This window comes from Euprymna scolopes, chromosome 30, assembly GCF_053919585.1.
Source record: "Euprymna scolopes isolate OS-2025 chromosome 30, ASM5391958v1, whole genome shotgun sequence".
NCBI classification, from domain to species: domain Eukaryota; kingdom Metazoa; phylum Mollusca; class Cephalopoda; order Sepiida; family Sepiolidae; genus Euprymna; species Euprymna scolopes.
This window is the reverse complement of record NC_136511.1, coordinates 28,275,444-28,293,842: the sequence shown is the minus strand read 5'-3', so window position 1 is coordinate 28,293,842 and position 18,399 is coordinate 28,275,444. Positions and strand designations below refer to the sequence as shown.

General features: G+C 34.7%; 1 protein-coding gene across 5 annotated transcripts in view; it reads left to right on the top strand.

The window, feature by feature from the left end:
- Positions 1–18,399, top strand: part of LOC145254722 (sodium-dependent neutral amino acid transporter B(0)AT3-like) — a 219,232-nt gene that overhangs the window by 143,593 nt on the left and 57,240 nt on the right. For all 5 annotated transcript variants that reach the window (XM_080113447.1, XM_080113446.1, XM_080113450.1 and 2 more), the window contains one exon: positions 17,628–18,173. In XM_080113447.1, coding sequence (XP_079969573.1) covers positions 17,628–18,173 — 546 coding nt within the window. The remainder of the gene's footprint in view (positions 1–17,627; positions 18,174–18,399) is intronic.

Here is an 18,399-nt window from a genome sequence, read left to right as displayed (position 1 = left end):
ACAAGAAAGATGGTGAATGTAAATGGAATTTCTCACAACGTAATGCAGTACTAATTCTGAGAACAGAGCGTGTTTAATTTTTAAAAAATTTATTTAATCTATGCGAATCGGTCCGAATAATTTTAGTTCGCTGCTAAATGCATTCATTAAAGAATGAATCGGGAAGGCGCATGCCGGAAGTTGTACTAATTCTGAAAAGCGAAGTTTATTTATTTGTTATAATGAGAACGCGTAGTCACTGTTGTCGCCGTCGTCGTCGCTGCGTCGTAATAAAAATAAGAAAAGTTCCAATGTTAGTTCAGTAAGAACGGTAACGAATTAATAAATATGCGTAAAAAAGCTATAATTAATTTTAGGAAGTAAGCGCGGATGAAAATAAATTAATAGATAAAAAGATATGTGACCTGATTATTTAGAAGACCTTTTTTGTTTGTGCCGTACGCATTTACTGGGCAAGTGCCGTAAGGAAATCCCGATTAGCCATGTTTGTTTAGTTATTTGACGCACTCTTCCACGCTGTCGTAGTGGTGTACAAATGTGTAAGCAAACCTACATAAAATAAGGCAACGAACCCCAAGAAAGTGTCCACGCTAGATACTATATCGTAATAGTGTTTTTCAATTGATGTGTGAGACTGACGCAATTTAATATTTATACAGAACGTTCGTTTATAAAAGGGGAAGAATTGTTAATCCAGAATATGGGAATAGTAAGAGGTCAGCCAATCGAAGTAAGCGGAATTATGTTGGGGAGAATTCATTAAATAGGTAGTGTGTAAAGAAAAGACTATAGTATGTATATGTGTGTAAGAACCATTTAATAACGGTCAAAACTCAGTAGGGTAAAAAAAATGTATAAATCCACTCCTAGCGGTGAGAGCAGTAATTAATGAGAGAGAAAAACAGGAACTTTTTCCTCTGTAGATGTGGCGATTGTGATCGTGATTCTCAGTGCATATAATGTAACATTTTATTACACGACTGAATGTGCTAGAAATGCTGGTCATAAGCTACCTGAGATAGTCGTTATCAGAGTAGATATATTGAATTTGCATGTGGCATGTGTTGTTGAAAACTTATCTTACTTTGGTCCCGAGGCGAATTTCTGCAATCAAATATTATATAGTAGATAATGATGATCTACGTGTGTTGCGTGTTTTGTATTCTACGCAACCACTTTATCCAGCACATCTCACCCTCAAACTGAAACTTTAAATTAAAATAAACAGTTTGTCAAACATTGTGTTCAAACCAAGCATAAACTCAAGCAAAACCAATTCGCCCCCTCCCTTGAGGCTAGCATTCACAAATATCCACGGGCTTATTGAATCATTTCTCTAAGCAACTCGGATATCTTGGTGTTAAGTGAAAGTAATCTCCACTTCCACAACCCCTCTATCTATTTTATCATGCTTGGCTGCTTCCAACTGTGGCGTAAGTACTCGGACAGACATATGCACGAGCTTGGAGTCTATACTCGAAACACTATTCCCTTAACTAGAGAATCAAAACTAGAATCAGATAACCATACCTTTATATGCTTCTGACTCAACCTGCAACATATCGTTATCTACTTATATTTTCTCTACCGCTCTCCTTCGACCCAGTACTGCACCATAATCAATCAAGTCTTGTACAGCATAACTACCGCACTTTCTTTGGTAAGAACGCGTAAGTATATGTATTTTGGGAATTTAATGTCCACAACAATAATTAGCTTAGTTTCTCTACTCATATTGACACAGCTGGTAGTTCAAAATAACTTATCTATATATGAAACCGCGCCGGTACGTCGCGTCACCCAGTAAGCCCTTCTTCAGTGCGTTGGTGGAATCGTCTTTGCTGCAATGTCCACAAGGTCGGATCTTCTGTGATCGTCTAGAGATTTCGTCTTCGGAGATACCGGGTGCTCGTTGACGGAAGCAGTTTCACAAGTAAAAAAAATAATAATGAAAACATCAGCACATCAAGGAATTTTGAATAACAAAGACTCCGGAGATTGGGTTATATAGAATGTATTAAAAGAAAACCATAAAAGCAATATATACAAACATATGTACAGTTTGGAGTATGAATTTGTAAGCAAGCATTTAAACTTCTAAGTGGGGCTTCCACTTGCTGGAATTCACAAGTCTATTAACTTAACCCCTTTTAGTTATCGGGCAATAGGCGAGGGGGAGAGAGAGGAGGAGGGGTGAGGTGGCTTGACTCTCGGACTCGCTCTGTTTTGCTCCGATTCTGTTCTTTCTGTTTTAATTCTGACTTTCTTGGTCTTTATATAGTAGAGCACTGGGCGGGGCGACAATTACCAATTCCTTCCCGACCAATCAGAATGCTCAATAACCAAATCGTCTGATTCTCTCTCATTGGATAATTTGACTGATGACCAAAAATTGGCCACCTCCCACAATCCAAGAATAATTCTAACTCCTCCCCGATCAACCAAAAACGCCCGATGGAAAATAACCAGTTTTCTCTCATTGGATAATTTCCAAACTGCGTAATACGCGATAACCGCGTAAGTAAGAAAACTGCGTCCAGCAAAAAAAAAATGCTTCGTGAATTCTGCCCTTAGATGTGACACTCGTCATTATGAAAGGAAATAAACAAATTATTATTCTGTTAATATCTCGACAAAATATGTTATTGAAAATTGTCGGGTGGCAAAAAAAAAATCTCTTGATCTAAATTTCAAAACTGCGATTCGGCCTGAGATATGAAAACATTGGGAATATTATTTTGGGTTCAATTAATATTTTGGATTCAAATGGATTTATCAGAGTCACACCAAATCATTTAATATTTGATTCAACAAACATTCTCTGAAGCCGACAAATGCGTGTGTGAAATTTTAATTCCAAAGAAATTATTTATCTTTGTTTTGATAACCAATGTAGTTTTTAGTTCAAAGCAAAAACATAATCTATTTGTTGTTTCTCTCAGCTGACACATGAATTGTGTCCGTGAATTTGTAAACGGTCGGCGCGTTCTTTGAGCCTAACCAATGTGTCTATGCGACTTTAGATCAGAGAAAAAATATCAACAATCGAATCATGCTTTGAAGAAGAAAAGGAGAAAAAAATACTTTGGCAGAATTGAAGCCAGCAAGGTTCTCTGGTAGTGCCCGGCACAAGATATTAACATTTATCTTTTAGTTAACCGGTGTTGCCCGGAATAAAATCTTAACATCTATCTTTCGATTACTCGATATTGCCCGGGATAAAATACTAACGTTAAATAAAAGCGCCACATCGACCCCAATGGTCTGATGCTGCCTTTCTTTGGTGTTACATATATCTCATTCCCTATCACAGGCAGTTACGTTTCCGACCCGTCTCCCAGATCGACAGGACAAAAAAGCCTCACTTCTAGATCTATTTCTGACCACAGTTCCCGATAATTGTGTAACGAATGCCCATGGGCGACTCGGGAATGCTTATGACGTTAAGATAATGGTACAAATCATCAAAACTCTTGACTCAACACGACAGGCTTACCGGTAAGCCAGCAGAGATCTTATCAGAGATGCCCCATGGAGAAATATATTTTCTCTTCCTGCAGAATAGTGCGCAAATGAGACCACTGAATGTTTCAACGCGGCCATTGAAGCACATGTTCCCACACGGAAGTTTTATAGCAAAACCCACTTTCCCAATGGTTTACTTTTAATTGCGCCACTACCATTGCCCAAAGGCCGCATGCATACCACAGATTTATCTGACATGTCCAGTACAAATGAATAAAAGTTTATAAAAGATAGAAGTAATTGTAAAAAAAGAAAAAAAGAAATAGCAACATGTAAGAGAAAATATTACGAAACCACCAGAAAACGCACTGAAGCGCAGAAATTATGAATCAATCTTTCTTAAATAAGAGAAGAATACAGGTTGTCCTCAATAGTCGTAAGTCAAAACAATATGATATAAACGCGTGTGTAACTCAGGGTTCGATCCTTGGGTCTTATTATATCTAATGTTCACAAATGACCTCCCTGATAAAATTATCTCTGAGATGGGTGTGTTTATTGACGATACCAAACCTTATAACAGGAGAGGAAAACGAATGAATTAATATCTAAGGCAATGACGAAAACCCCAGTTGAAACCCCCCAGTCTGTAGTGGAATGGGGACAAAATGGATGGTAACTGTCAATACTTCTTTCCTTTAATAATTCCGCAAACCTTTCTCAACAACCAATAGCTACACTATTGAGAGATTACCTGAAAGTACTCCGCCCAAACTCCTCTGCTTAACGTTTACAGGGAACATAGGTTGGAATAGATACATTGAGGGCATCGCCGCGGCTGCTACGAAAAAGATGCTGTCTCTTCCGTACTAGAATGTTACTTATTACTATACTTCTACGATGCCAATATTCGCCTATGTATGGAGTGGTGTTGTTACATTTAGGTTGGTGCATCTGCTACTAGTCTCTCACTCCTGGTCAGGGTTCAAAAGAGAGTCGCTAACCTGATAGGTCCCGAACTGCTAGCTAGGCTTCAACCTCTTTTCCACCGACGAAATGTTTCATCCGGCTGCCTGTTTTACAAGTATTTTAATGGTAGATGCTCCGACCAACAAGAAGCCTTTGTATCGCCTCGACATAAATACCCCCGACAAACTTTACAAGCAGAAAAATCCCACCCTTCCACAGAAAGCCTTCTACTCTAATAGTTTCTATCCTAGGAATGTTAGACTTTGGAATTCTTTTCGGGATACCTGTTTATCTAACTATACTGACAGGCAGAAGTTCAAGTGTAATGTAAACAGACATCTTACTGTTGAACTCCTTACATTGTATCCCTGCAAAATATCTCCTAAATAGTAGTCTCTTACATTAAAGTCGCGCTGTACCTTATTTGTAGATGAAAATTCAATTATAAAAAGAAAAAAATGGTATAGTAGTTTCATGTGGGAACATGGGCTTATTTTGCATTATAAGCCATTTTAGTTTTTGATGAAAAGAGAAATGTTGTGTCAAACAAAATATCAATTCAGAGAAGCTTTTAATTGTAAAATCTTGCTGACAAAAATAGTTTCCCCTGTGATAGCTAATCCGTAGAAGTCTTGAATTGCAAAAGTTTGCAGACGAAGAGCAAAATTCCTTCTCGTGTAGACACGAAATATTATATCTGGGAATTCTAAAAGATGTAATATGTTTTCTGAAGTTATTCTGGTTTCAGATTGATCGATAATAGAGCGTCGTACAATTTGATTGGCTAGTTCCTATCAACCCTGTCTATAAATAGAACCTCCTATTTTTTTGTAACCATACCCTAATCATTATACAAAAATATTGCAACAGTTCCAATGTCTGCTTTGGACTATGCAGTTGTCTCATTGGTACACTGTTGAGCAGGAAGAAAAAAGATATTAGTCCATATGGCGTTTTTGATGTCATATTCGATGCCTCTTTAGCCATTTTACAGCATCTTTACGATCTTAAAGACGGGTCAGGAACATAACTGTCTGTGTAAAAGAATGGGCTACAGAGAATCTGTTAGCCTATTTTAGACAATGTTTTTTTATCTATAGACGTTTCACTGTTTACACAAAATTAGTGTATAACTAAGAAACATTAGCAGAATATTCTCCGATATAGTTTACAAATTATGATGCTGTATTTTGTCGTTTATGATGAATACAAAAAGGTTATGTTATTTTGTGTAACGTTCTATTAACATTTAAAGCCTTTTAATGCTGGAAAATATTTTTCTAAACGAAAGCGTTTTTTTTTTTGTTTGCTTTTTTGTATTTTCATATTAATCAGACTAACGTGAATGTTATTCTTACAACGTTTCAATCGAAGGTTCAATCTCTAGTACAGGCGATGCAGGCAATACTAAGAATGCAATTTTAAATTACTTAAGACGTCTATCTGGTTGTAGCTGACCGAAAGCTCGCCCTGAAAATTAAATAAATAATTCCATGTGAAATTTCGTACAGATTCCCGGATTTGTATTAAAATTCTCGAGTTCTACAAGACAACTTGCAAAAGGGTGTAAATTACACACACCGAAACGTTGTGACAATAGAATCCATGATGAGAACAGTAGTTCGAATAATAGAGATAATGCAAATTATCAATCATCCTAAAATTCCGAAATATAATTTATTTTATTTTGTTTTGAAAATTGATTGTTATAAGAGTACTATAGTAGACTAAAAAGATAATAGTTTTCCCAAATGTTATCTCTAATGCTCATTTGAGACTAAGCAATCAGGATACATCTGATTATATGCTTATTGGCACAAAAATAAAGCAAATAGACCATAGTCAAAGGCGACCTGAAGGCTACTTTTTCATTATCTACTACGCCAAATTGTAGGGAAGTGCACCGCTACTTTTCCAATATTTCTCCACTTACCCTTCATTCTAACATCATAATACTGACTGTTCAGCAAGAAGTTGTCAAGTACCATTTGACGAGTCTTTTATATGACTTGACTGAGGATTGAACGCCAGTCTCACACTGCATTAGTGGACACTCTTGCACTTATACAAAAAGGACCGGTAAATGAGAAAGTAAACCATGTAGAATAACAGAAATCTCAAAACATTACGTCCGATAAGGAAGCTTGCTACGTGATAAAAGTCGAAAACTCGAATACTTTCAATAGATTATCTATGAGTATGTAGGACACGATTTCTTTTTAAAATCACATATTTTCACGAATCAACTACACAAAGTACAAAAGAAATATTTTCATGTTAAACAAAAGATAACGAGAAATGAATTAAAAACATGACGTAATTCTATTCAGACCATGCTGAAAATCAATGACGTAAGTACTTATTACAAAGTTTCAGAGTATTATTGTCCATTGTATACATTTCAAGGTCGGTAATTTTTAAATACTACAATTTTAGGGGATATTGATTGTTTTTACTTTCATTCACTTCAAACAACACACATAAGAGACGTAAGGTACTACTGTGATTAGGGTCATCATAAGTGAGGGTTCAGTAAAAAGAGGTTTATTTACATTACGGTTAAAATGTTACATGTTTCTATAGTTTATAAAACAAAAAAACAGGAGGGGATTTCAAATGCAAGCGGAAAGAAGCTATTACAATGCGACGCATTCCGACATTTAAGCGAAGCGGGGGATTTGCTGCCAGTGGAGTTTATTTTCGGTATTTACGTTGAGAGGGGATAAATGCTATGAATGGATTAAGGCACACTTGGTGGAATTACTTTTACAACAAACAAAAGGATACTAGATTGCGACAGCTGAACAGGAGCAGAAAAAAAGACCGTTCGTGGTTGTAAGATTAAAGACTCTTTTTTGTACCCTGTCCAAGAATAAAAGATTTGTTGTTGGTTCACCAGCCTGGGCATGGCAACAATATTCTATGCACAGCGAATGGTGACTTCATAAAGATATAGAATGTAATAGGTGCGAAAAATTTACTAGCCCAGTAAAGGGAGCCCATATTTTTTTGTAACAGATTGAAGTATATTTTATGTATTTATTCTAGTTCATATTTCTGGTGAATGTTAAACCAACATTGTACTCAGGAAGATTACTACTAGCCGCGACCATCTCAGGTGGAAACGTGTTTTATAATTGTTAAAGGAAAGGAGCGTGTCTTGTTAGAATCAAATGTAATTATCCATTTATTGATCCATTCTACGACAGACTGGAGGTCATTAACTACGAATTCAGCCATTAGGCTTATATGTATGTGTTCAATTTACCCGAAGTTCTAAAATAGAGCATCGTGCCATCAGGAATTATACCCATTTCAAGCCCCATTGAACGTTGTTTATGAAAATCAGAAAAAGTTTCATGTATCGGTACCTGAGATATACCAGAATTAATGTGATATTGCTTAGATATATACCTATGGAGAACCAGCCGGCATGCTCAATTTTTTTGTACATATGGATTTCGTCAAAAATGGACTAACATTTATTAGAAACATTTTAATGGAGCAATTATTGTGTATTTGAAGCTAGAGATACGATGCGAACAGACATACATCATATTACTAGCTTGTACGAGATTCACATACATGTGCGAGCTAAACACGTTTGATACAATGAAAATAATCCCCACTCGTTTGGAACGATAAAGTTTGCGAGTTAGTGTGAAATAAAAGTTGCCATAAAACATTCAACAAACAGGTGAATTTTAAATTTTCTAGATAAACAATTTCACTAAAAACGTATATAAATACAAATATAGTTTGTTCGTTAACCACGTTATGATCATTTTTTCACAATCAATCTTATGATATTTTTTTAAATTTTTGATTATTTTTAATTTTTGATTATTTTGACTACGATTCTATTTTAAGTGTTATTCTTAAAATGTTTCAGCCGATGGATGGTTTCAACCATATTTGCCTCATATGGACGCTATCAGTTTTTTTTTTTTTAGTTTTTTTTTTTGGGGGGGGGCTTTGAGGGTATTTTATAAAATTTTTCGCAGTTTCAGTTTCTTTGGATTCATGTGGCAATGTTTGGTCTATTCTATGTTTCATTTTTTCTTGTTTTATTGCTACTGAAACTTCCGTGTGATTGATTCGAGTTATATTGTGTTACTTTCTTCATTTGAGTATTTTTCTTAACGCTTTATATTTTTTCATCATTGCCACCTATTGTATAGCTTCAGTCCTTTCTTTCACTCCAATTTTTTCAAGTCTTATATCCAGATTTTAGGAAATGCGTCTAGTACCTATACAACTATTACATCGATTGTTTAATACTGAGCATTTAAATCTTTTTACAATAAAAAACGGACTAATTTCATCCGATATAAATTATATATATATATATATATATATATATATATATATATATATATATATATATATATATATATATTTTAATAAGAAAGGTCACCAACAATTTCTATGTATTTTTTAACATTATTTTATTATTCCGTGTTTTGATTTTTCGTATAAAAAGGTATCATATTTAGATTATTGTAATAATGTTTTGAAATCATTGAGATAGTTTTTTACGCGTTTCAGACGTTCTGTGTAGCGTCCTCTTCAGAAATTATCCAAAGTGTAAAATAATTAAAATATATTTAAAATGTGTTCAGAATGTATAAAAGCATTTTCGCAGTCCATTTTGGTTACATGTTTCCCGAGCGGATGAAATGTCTGTAAATAACACCAAATATCTTCATGGGTGTGTTCCACTCCTACCTTTCTTATTGGGGTCAGACTATTGTCATTCCTATGTTTGCTGTCCACTCTCTCTTCTCCTTTTCCTATTTTTTATTTATTTTTTATGTCTTTATTTTTATTGTTTTATTATTACTTGGGTGGAAGTGAGGGTCGCGTAGGTACTTGGTCAAGTGGGTGCGTAAAGGAGGGTGTGTATGCGTGTGAGTTTGTGTGTGTGTGTGAGTGTGTGTTTTCCCTTGTATTGGCTTGTAGAATGTATATGTATGTTATGCAAATAACCCTGCGGAAAAGAGGATATCCCCCACCACTAATGCGTAAAGAAAAAATCCCAGTAGACCAACTAAGAAACCAAAAAAAAAACGCAACAAAGACCAAATTCTAGCATACGTCTCCACACACAACACAAACAACCCAGAAATATTTACACAGATAACGAAAACCTTTACCCTTCTCAGCCAGAATGATAAACTAAACAACATACTCAAAACAACAAAAATAATAAAAAGCAAACGCCAACTTCCAAACCTAAAACGCATCCTAACCTCCTCTAAACTTCTTCATTAACTACAAAAGGAGTCACAAAATGCGATAAACCGCGATGTGGAGTTTGTGACATAATAATAGAAGGAAACACATACACATTCAAAAATCCAACACAAACATTCAAAATAAAAAAGTACCTAAACTGCACCTCCAGAAATGTAGTGTATGCACTAAAAGGCACAGCGTGCGACAAATCTTACATACGCGCCACCTAAAACCTCAGCAATAGAGTGGCCTTACATAAGAGCAACATTAAAATCGCAGATAACAGACACTTCTATGTTTCAAAACACGTGCATACATGCAGTGGAAATAGCTTCAAAATAATGCCAATCTTCCAAACAGACAACTACTTTTATTTACTTACACAGGAAAAAAATTTCATAACAAGATTCACTCCCGAATTAAACAGAGCTTAATATCAACGCACAAATAAATGAAATGCAAAACTCACCTGTACGTACGTTCATACACATGTATACCCCCACACCTAAATCAGAACCGATGCATTAGAAAAACACACACACACACAACCACACAAAGGCACAGCACCCCTACCTCTAGTATAACACATTAAACAATACCAACTTACTTCGAAACCTACAACACTAAAATATACATAGAACAACAGTGTAGTATCTGTTCCAACACTGCGCCCATCCCTCCTACCCTCAGCTAGTGGAGGAGAAACCCTTTATGACAGATAATGCTCATTCTTATACTTGTGCCTTATACTTGTCCCCTCCCTTCTGAGGAGCGAGATCTTCCCCACACTAAAAAGCGATCCTGGATCTGGCCCTACCCACATGGGGAGACAAACAAAAATCCCCTATGTCTATTTATTAATAAGCCTTTTTATTTAAACAAACATGATATTATGAATGCCCATCCGACTAAGATTAAAACGAAATCACAATAGAAAGAAACTAAAATCTAAAAATCCAAAAATATCAAAATCACAATTAAATGAAAACATCTCTACCGATTACCCGTTTCAGAGAAACTGCCCCCACCACGCACACCTTATAGACGAACTTGTATCACATACATATACATTCTACAAGCCAATACAAGGAAAAACACACGCACACACACACACACACTCCCCTACGCACCCACTTGACCAAGTACCAACGCGACCCTCGCTTCCACCCAAGTAATAATAAGGGTGATATAGAGAGAAAGATAGATTGAGAGAGGGAAAGAGAGAGATGGATAGAGAGAGATATTAATAGAGGAAGAGAGAAGGGGAGAGAAACAGGTGAACTACACTTCACCGTTTTTTTTTCCTCGTTCAGTAGAGAAGAAATCTTTCGAGACTGAGGCAATTTTAATTGTTTGTTACTATCCAGAGTAACCCCCTTTTTTTTAGGGGGGGGCTAGATTTTCCACGCATTAGAAACCGACCGGGTTATCTGTACTTTCACTTAACAAATTAATAAAAGAAAAAGATTTTGTAAAATTTGAATTTAACATGAAAATACTATTTTTAAAAATAGCACGATAACATAAGTGCATGGGCAACTTTATGTACTCCTTGGGCGTTGAGTTCCATGGCGACCAGCATAATTATTTAATGGTCGCCCCCTTAGCCCCCCCCCCCCAGTCAAGGCTAATGCATGCGCACGTAACATTTTTTTATTTACTGACGTTGGCTTAGTAACTAAACGATTTATTTGATAATTTCGTAACCCTTAAACGCATGCCGGAAGATTTAAATTGGTTCATTATTGTTTTAATGAAAAAAATAAAGTTTCGTTCAACACAAAACCAAAAACACATATTAACGATAAATGATTTATTATTCTATTCATTGAAATTTACTAATTTTTAGATAAAAAAAGTAAAAAAAGGTTAATAAAAAAATAGTTGCTTATATACGCATGTAAAAATGTTTGTAAAAGTGAAAAATTATTTTAATCATTTAAAAACTTGTTTTATTTTTTTGTTTTATTTTTAGATTAGGTCCACCTTATAATCACCCCAACATCCTCATCTTAAGAACAGCTTCCGGAATAAACACCACTTTTGGAGGGGGGGCTATTTGCAAAATTTAACTGATATTTGTTGTCAGCATACCCACTCGAAAATACTATTAAAAAAGGGGGTAGGGGTTCAGTGCCCGTTGCAAAGAAGTAGATTTATTTATTAATGAAAGTTACGAAGAACTAAATTTATTTATCAATAAAAGTCGTCATTTAAAGAAGAAAATTGTGGAGGTGGATCTAAATGTAAATATTTACCCAAAAAACTATCCCGAAGTTTATTACAAAAACGTTTTGTTCTCGCACTATTCAACAATTTGTTCATCCGCGCATGTAAATTAAAAAATATTTGTAAAAGTTAGAAGTTATCAGTAAATGATTTAGTTTTTATTTATTTATTTATTTATTTATTTATTTACATTAGGTCCACCTCCATAAATGTTAAGAACCGCTTTCAGAATAAACACCCTCAACGTCTCCATGTTAACAACGGATTTCAGAATAAACACCATTGCGGTGGGGATTTGTTGTCAACATACCCATCCGCAAATACTATTTAAAAAAAAGTCGATAAAAGTCGTCATTTAAAAAGAAATTTAAAGTCAAATGTTTGTAAAAGTGAGAAATTATTAATAACTGTTTAGTAACATTTTTCGGTGCTAATACAGAGAGTGATCCGCGCTATTTTTTAAATCGTATTTCCACGTTTAATTAAAGTTTTATGTTTTTTTTTATTCAATTGCAAGGTTAAAGTACAGAATAGGTAAAAAAAAACCCTCCCCATGTTAAGAATGGCTTTTTAAATAATAACGTTATTATTTCAGCACGGATCACTCTCTGCATGAGTACCCATTTTTCTTTTAATATTCATAAAAAGTAAAACTTTTTTTCAAAATAAATGAATAAATAAATAAATGTTTGTAAATGTGACAAATAATCGTTTAGTTACGGCAACGTCAGTAAATAAAAGATGTTACGTGCGGGGTGGGGTGGCGACTAAGGGAGCGATTATTATTTTTCTGTTGGTCGCCATGGAACTCAACGCCCAAGGAATACCAAATTGTAATTTTTTTTTTTTTTGTCAAATAAATTTCAAGCAATTTTTACAATAAATAATAGATAGCAACTTCGTTAATTTTACAACTCGCCTCTAACTTCCATATGTTAAAACGGCTTTCGGAATGAACACCCCAAATCTACCCATATTAAGAATGGCTTTTGAGGTTTATGGAAGGGCGTGTTTTTTTAACATAGGGAGGTTAGGGTATTTATAATACATTGAGGCATGTCGTAAAAATGAAACAGTTTAGAAAAGGTTAAAACAAACTTTTTTATGTAAACAAAAAAGAAAAGAAACTAAACAATTAAAACGTAATCTTTCATGAGTGAAAAGCCTTAACATAAATAAAGGTATTTAATATTTAAAAATTAGTAAGTACATAAATTAATTTAAATTTTTTGTGCTAATGCAGAGAGTGATCCGCGCTATTTTTTAAATCGTATTTCCACGTTTAATTAAAGTTTTATATGTTTTATTCAATGTTAAAGTACAGAATAGGTACAAAATACCCTTCCTTCCCCATGTTAAGAATGTCTTTTTTAATAATAACGTTATTATTTCAGCGCGGATCACTCTCTGTATGAGTCACTTTTATTTTTTACTTATCTTGTAATTCGAGAGTAGTTGAAACGGAAGTTACCAGAAATATTATTGGGCAGTCTCGCAAAAACGACTTCGAAAAATATTTATATTTTAATTAATATTTTTATAATTCGCAATATAAAATTATTTTAATAACATGCAAACATTCATTGACTTGACAGATAGATTTTCTGATAATTTCAATTAAATTGGTAATGTAGAAATATGGTTGTATAAACTTTGAACGAACCAAAATTACATTTATATATATATATATATATATATATATATATATATATATATATATATATTAATTGTCTGTATTTTTGAGATGAGGTGTTTTAATTGATTGAGATTGTCGGACTGACTTCCTCATCTTGGTTGTTATTGTCACAACGTTTCGGCCGTTTTGCCCTCCGGCCTTCGTCAGGTGTTTTGTATCGAATTGGGGAACCGTTTGTTAGGAGTCTCGAACCCAACCCTTTATTATTATTACGGGAGTACCATGTTCGGACTCCAGCTAGGCTTTGGGACATAGTTACTGATTCTCTGTTTTTGAATGTTACTTTTTCACTGCCTTCGTTCAGGATTGAACTCAGCACCTTTAAGTATCAAAGTTTACAGTTACCCAAAGGTGCTGAGTTCAATCCTGAACGAAGGCAGTGAAAAAGTAACATTCAAAAACAGAGAATCAGCAACTATGTCCCAAAGCCTAGCTGGAGTCCGAACATGGTACCCCCGTAATAATAATAAAGGGTTGGGCTCGAGACTTCTAAAAAAAGGTTCCCCAGTTCGATACAAAACACCTGACGAAGGCCGGAGGGCAAAACGGCCGAAACGTTGTGACAATAACAACCAAGATGAGGAAGTCAGTCCAACAATCTTAATCAATATATATATATATATGTGTGTGTGTGTGTGTGTGTGTGTGTGTGTGTGTGTGTGTGTGTGTGTGTGTGTGTGTGTGTGTGTGTGTGTGTGTGTGTTTGGATTGACCTGCACAATCTCCAAACTTCAATCTTATCGAAAACGTATAGCATTACATCAAGCAACAGATATGGAATGGAAAAATTTCAAATCTGGAAAAACTTTGGAGAAAATTACAGAGAAGTGGGATGCCTTTTTCACCGGAGTATTGCCACAGACTAATTCAAGGAATGCCCAAAAGATTGCAGGTTGTCAAATTGCAGAAGAGCTATGCTAGTAAATATTAACTAGTCCATTTTGTTCCTGATGTATTTGTGTTGCATTAATGTTCTAAATTTGCATTTTAATAAAAATGTTCCATTGTGCGGAGTTTCTTTTTGCCTTCTCGATTTGAAGCTATTTTTTTAAATTGCCGTGAACACTAGAATACTTAAATTAAAAGTCAAATATGAGCAGATAAATATATAAAGTTATAAGAGGCAAATCAAATGAGAGATAGATTGTTTAAACGGTTACATTAAATTTAGCTTAAATTTGCAGTTTTTTACAAAGTGACAAGTGTGGACTTTCTTTTTCGTACCACCATATATATATATATATATATATATATATATATATATATATATATATATATATATATATATATAGTATTGCTGGCAACGCGTGAAATGAAAAATGAGAAAACAAAAACATACTGATTCTATTCCTTATAAAGGCGTCAAATTTCCGAATACATGATTTTAAACAAATAAATTTTAAGCAAATAAATTATTATTTATTTATACAAAATTCGTTGTATTGGTTTTCTAAAATTATGAATTTTAATTTAAGTTTAAACAACGCTTATATCAGGAGAAAAAAACTTCGCTAATTCATTTTACGCGCGAGTCAGGCGTAACTTTATTTTGGACATTTGCAAATATCACTGAAGACGAGCACACACGGATTTTATATTTCTCGTTACATTGTGCAGATACGAAAAAAAGGATAATAAAACATAAACTGATTCTATTTCTGGTGGCGTTATTTTGCTGAAAGTTTTATTTTAAACTAATAAATATTTGTTTATTTTTATAATCTGCGTTATATTGGTTTCAAAACTTACAAGCTTTGCTCGTGCCCTATATACTGTTCATAACTTTATGTGCATATGTATATATACATTGAAAAGTTTGAATCATGTCCAAGTAACCTACATCTAAAATTCCAAGATTTAAACCCAAAATGGCGAAGGAGTTTGGCAGAATCTGCAAAGGTGAACTCTTTCAACTTGTAATTTTTGGCAGTCAAATTTTGGCCCCAAAACAAATTAAAAAGCTTGCTGCATGTTTGAATATCCTTTATGTAAAATTTCAAATATTTAGATCCAAAATTTGCTGAATAGTTTGCTAGAGGCCGCAAACGTCAAATCTTTGGAACTTTGATCTCTTGGCCACCAAATCTTCGGCCAAAAACCGATTAAAAAGCTTGCTGCATGTCTGAATACACTTTATGTAATATTTCAAATATTTAGACCAAAGATTGGCTGAGAAGTTGGAGGTCAAATTTGCAGATGTCAATTTTTTTTTTAACTTTGACCCCAATTTATCGTTTTGGGATCAAATCATGTTAAAAGTGTGATCCATGTCCAAGGAACCTACATCTCAATGTTAAGTGTTTCGACCCAAAATTGGCGGAGGAGTTAGGTAGAGATTTCAAAGGTTAAATCGGTGAACTTTGACCTCTTGACAGCCAAATTTCTGGCCGCAACCGATAAAAAGATTTTTCAATTTCCCTTATGTCAAATCTCAAGTCTGTAGACTGAAAATTGGCAGAGTAGTTTGGTAGGGAAATGTACACACACAGACATACACAGAGACAATTTTACCTTCATAGATATAATAGATGAATTTCAATTTAAATTGTAACAACGCTTACATCCAAGGGAAAATTCTTCACTAATTCATATGTGTGTTTATTAGCTGCGTACATATGTTTTACGTCACTACCTATCTTCAGCGTGGCTGACTTTCGCAAGATTTGAACCTACGATCACAGCATTTTTGTAGTCCCGAAGATTACACTTAGGCTAGGACTCACAAGGGCTTTACTGAAATATCATCAAGCCTGTAGTTAAGCTCTTGAAACAGAGTAGTGAAAGAGCAAGCCGACTATTTACAGCTAATGACTGGAATTGATAATAGACCTGAAAATATGAAAAGAAAAACGCCTAAGGCACATAGCAATAACAACGTTAAGACCGGAGCTGGCATTGCGTTTGAAAGAGCAAAACAATACATAATCTGGAAACTGTCTCTCTAATGAGAGAAATATCCGCTGGGATAACGTGACAGACATATGAACTGATTAAAAGTTAAACATTAAAAATAAAAGATGAATGTACAAAATGTATAACGATTTTTTCAATTTTAACCTATTTTTGACCCCTTAAAAACTATTTTAACCGACTAAAGACCCATAAAAAAAGATCCGTAAAAATCCAATAATCCGAGGCCCCTAGTGCCGCTCAGCGATTTTAGTTTCGGAGGAGATAGAGTTTGAAAATATGGAGACAGACAGACAGACATATAGCCTTTTATATATTAAATTACGTTGATGTACTCAATATTTGCAGAATTTTACATTCCAAACTAAAGATAAATAAACTAAATGCTATCATTGAATTGATATCAACTTTAAGCAACTATTCTTTCCTTTTTCAAGTCTAAAAAAGAATGCATAACCTAATAGGTTCCCCACGATCTGCCAAGTTTCAACCTATGTTGCACCACTGCGATGTTTAATTTATGTACTTGTTACAAGTACTTCCGGGTGAGTTGGTTCGCTGAATTTACTGCACCTGTGCCCTCAGTGAGAAACAAAAACACCCGACCAACCGATATGCAGTAAAGTTCCATCTATTCACTATAATGGTCCCTTCTACTTTGATAGTTCTTTTCTTCGGGTCGTTTGCTTTGTAATTCTCTTGTTCATCTGGCTGTACTAAAATGCAGTAATTAAAATGTAATGTTAACAAGCATCTTGCTATCCAACTCCCCATTCAGGTTTATCACTATAAATATGGCTCTGATTAAAAATGTCACTTATGCCTGGGTGATAATATGCACTGCTTGGAATGAATAAAAGTAGTTATTATTATTATTATTATTATTATTATTATTATTATTATTATTATTATTATTATTATTATTATTATTATTTCAAGACGCCGATAGCCATGTTCTTTAAATTAATCTAAAAGTAAATGGCCGCTGCATTACTTCACGCAGTAAATAAAATCCATGACAATTTTTAATATCAAGAATTTATCATCAGTTTATTTTTTACTTGATTTATTCAATGTAATAGATTCTAATGTATTTGTTATTTGTTTTTATTTCGGCTAGGTTGTCTTGTCCGGGGACTTCTTCAACGTAAAAAGCGTGCCCTTTCTCGCCAACAGCGGCGATACCATACAAAATTATCGCCACCAGTTGAAGTTGAAGAAAGTGTAGACGATACGAAGTTCCTGATTGCTGCCATGAAACGGTCGGGTTCCTATTCATCAGCCCTCGATGATGTCGGGATAGGATGTGAGAAACTGTCCACAAGCGACCAAATGTCCGCCGGTGATCGCCTCTCGATTGGTGACAGACTATCACTAGGAGGTTCTCACTGTCCAACACCAACGAGTGGCTACACTAATGGCAGTGTGTATACAATTAACTTGGAAACTAGTAAACCAAACTCGAGGACGATAACCCCATCAATCGGGCGGTCAACTGCTGATCTGATAGCGCCAATTCCTTCATCAGAAGACAAGCTTGACTTCACGGATCCTGAGCGTGCTTCCTGGGACAACAAATTTCAGTATCTTCTCTCTGCCATTGGATTAGCTGTTGGTCTTGGAAACGTTTGGAGATTTCCATATCTGGCACAGAAAAATGGAGGCGGTAAGGTCTCTTTTTATCATTCACTTATAATAACTAAAAATTTCCCATTTCGTGCAACTGCCAAAAACATGATGTGCGCAAGTAGCAAAAAAATGAATTCAATAGTATTCTCTTGTAATAGTCACATGTTTTATGTAATAATTTCCTTTGCTTTAAACAGAGAGGAGTTTCCCTGAATGGCCTACCAACTAATCAGAGGCCCTGTTTAGGAACAGAAAAACCTTCG